The sequence below is a fragment of the Nicotiana tabacum genome, chromosome 2, assembly GCF_000715075.1.
Source record: "Nicotiana tabacum cultivar K326 chromosome 2, ASM71507v2, whole genome shotgun sequence".
In the NCBI taxonomy this organism is placed as follows: Eukaryota; Viridiplantae; Streptophyta; class Magnoliopsida; order Solanales; family Solanaceae; genus Nicotiana; species Nicotiana tabacum.
The window spans coordinates 89264278-89266931 of record NC_134081.1 but is presented as its reverse complement, the minus strand read 5'-3'; the positions used below and the strand labels follow the sequence as shown (position 1 = coordinate 89266931).

The 2654-nt window shown below is 34.3% G+C and overlaps 1 protein-coding gene across 1 annotated transcript; it reads left to right on the top strand.

Annotated features, from left to right (window-relative positions):
• Positions 1 to 831: 831 nt before the first annotated feature.
• On the top strand, positions 832 to 2037 carry LOC107765691 (epidermis-specific secreted glycoprotein EP1). The gene has a single exon (XM_016584369.2). It carries the CDS (start codon positions 884 to 886, stop codon positions 1778 to 1780), a length of 897 nt encoding a protein of 298 aa, XP_016439855.1. The 5' UTR covers positions 832 to 883; the 3' UTR covers positions 1781 to 2037.
• The last annotated feature ends 617 nt before the right edge of the window (positions 2038 to 2654 follow it).

The window sequence follows — 2654 nt, the reverse complement described above, 5'->3', positions numbered from 1 at the left end:
AATTTTCGCAATCAGCCGCCTCAACCCCTTTTTCATCGAAATACAAAAAAGGAAACAGTTGGCATGGCTCAACATTAAAAAAGCAAGGATCATTATCTTGCTTTACTTTTATATCTATGGTGAATGCTTAAAAAATCATAATTCGAGTATGTTGGTATGCATACAATTTTTTTTTTAATTTTCAACCCGTTGTTCGGTAACTTCATTGAGCTCCGACTAAATTCGGATTTGCGCCAAAAAATCTCACATTTAAATGTAAAGCGCTCACTGATACTAGTTAGTAATGCATGCTTACTTCCATGATACTAGTTAATAATGTACAAATGGAGGTAACCCTTGATTAGGTAAATACTTACCTTCATTGGGTGTTTATACCAACCTAATATGTACATCATATATGTCTTTATAAGTATGATTATCATTTAATAGTAGTTAATTAATACTTCTTCTTTTTTTACTTTATCATTTAACTATGATGAATTAATATAATTTGATATAAAAACCCGAATTCTCTTACTTCTACATTATACCCATCTCCTCCGTGACTGACAACACTTCCACATTTCTTTCTTCTTTGAAGTTAACATGGACAAAGGGATATATCCACTTGGTTCCAACGCACACGGTAAACTCCTAATTACGTTCCTATACGGACAGCATCTCAACATTGACCGGTTTTGAATCGACTACATTTGCCCCAACTTGTGCCTTATCATACATTTATAATCATATGTAGTTTTCAATATCTAGTCATGCAAAAAATTTAAAGATTCAGATGAACAGTATCCATAACTAATTAATTATCCATCCCCATCCATCTATAAATACGGATAGCAAGAAACAAAGGATCATATCATCAAACAGCTAAAAGAATAAATTAAACATGTCTCCTTCATTGCCTACTACACTTGTCGTCTCTCTCTTTCTTTTCTGCCAAATATTTCCCTCAATTGCCCAAGTCCCTGTTGAGAAAACCTTCAAATTCGTTAATGAAGGCGAATTAGGACCTTTTGTTGTCGAATACCAAGCAGATTATCGTGCTTTTTCTGGAATTTTCACAAATCCATTCCAGTTCTGTTTTTATAACACTACCCCTAATGCCTGGACACTAGCTTTGCGCATGGGCACTGTCCGTTCTGAATCTCTAATGCGTTGGGTATGGGAAGCTAATAGGGGAAATCCTGTCAAGGAAAATGCCACTTTTGCTTTAGGAACAGATGGAAATCTTGTCTTGGCAGAAGCTAATGGTCGAATTGCTTGGCAAACAAACACAGCCAACAAAGGTGTCACTGGTTACAAGTTGTTACCAAATGGTAACTTTGTACTTCATAACTCAAAGGGAAAATTTATTTGGCAGAGTTTCGACCATCCCACTGACACTCTTTTGGTGGGCCAATCGCTCCGATTGTCAGGCCCGAATAAGCTCATGAGCCGGGCTTCGGTGAAAAAGAATGCAAACGGGCCTTATAGTTTGGAAGTGAAACCAAAATTGTTCGGTATCTACAACAGAACCAAGCTTGCCGTGGAATTAGCTTGGTTTGATCTCGGAAATAGCACTTTGGAATCAGTAAAATTGAACAGCGGAAATCAAAGGTTGAAGTTGGACTACAGATTGGCTAAATCAACAACAAGAAGTTCCCATGTTATGGCGTTTACTAAAATCAACACAACTTTGACATACCTTCGCCTAGAAATAGATGGAAATCTCAAGGCCTACACTTTCTACGAAGACAAAGAAGAAGACAGATTCCGTTGGCGCGTAACTTATAACATGCTTTAAGAATATGCTTTTGCATATCAGAAATATAACTTTATAAAATAAGGATTTTCATATTCAGAACAATAATAAGTGGATAAAACGAGTGGTTCCACAGCTATTCCAATAGGTTAGTGATTCCTATGTAGAGCTAGAATTTTATTTCCTTTCTTTTACTTTTTTTTGGTTGAGGGTTGTATTTTATTTATGATTTCTATTTTTTTTTTCTGATTGAAGTGTGTATTTTTATTATGTTTTATATTTAAGAGATGCTTTGTCAACTGTGAGATCTCGATGACTTGTTAATTTTCTTCTTCATACTGCTCTAAGCATATAGCATGTTACTTTATAGACTTCTAAATTTAGAACTTTAGGTAAGATCTAAAGTACGTAGAATTGTTGTTCCCTATTAGAAATCAAACCTGAAATTTGTACCATTGATAGATATGTGTCTTGTCAACCAAAAAGATTAGAGAAGGATGCTAATTTGGCCAGCAAACTCAGCACAGTATTAGAATTATTATTATTGGCTCCGATGAGAGTGCAATAATCCCGAAACCTGAAGTTTGTAGCTAAAGGCTCCAATGAGAGTGCAATAATCTTTGCCTTTTTCTTTCACCATTTCTTTTCTACCTTAAGTACCTAGGACTTCCTCCGTCCTTATTTATGTGATATTTTTTGGATTTTGAAAATCAAAATTTTGTTTGTCTTTTAATCATTCTGAATTATTAATTATTGTGGCATATAATACTTTTTACATACTTCCCAAATAGATAAAAGCCTATTTGATCAAGCTTCTACGAGATTAAAATTATATTTTTTGGTTTAAAAAGTATTTTTTGAAAAATTTGAAATGTTTGACCGAAATGAAAAAGTGATTTTGAGCAGTAGAGTTTTT

Coding starts and splice junctions, on each gene's coding strand:
- LOC107765691 (XM_016584369.2), top strand. CDS start 884: ATGTCTCCTTCATTGCCTACTACACTTGTCGTCTCTCTCTTTCTTTTC.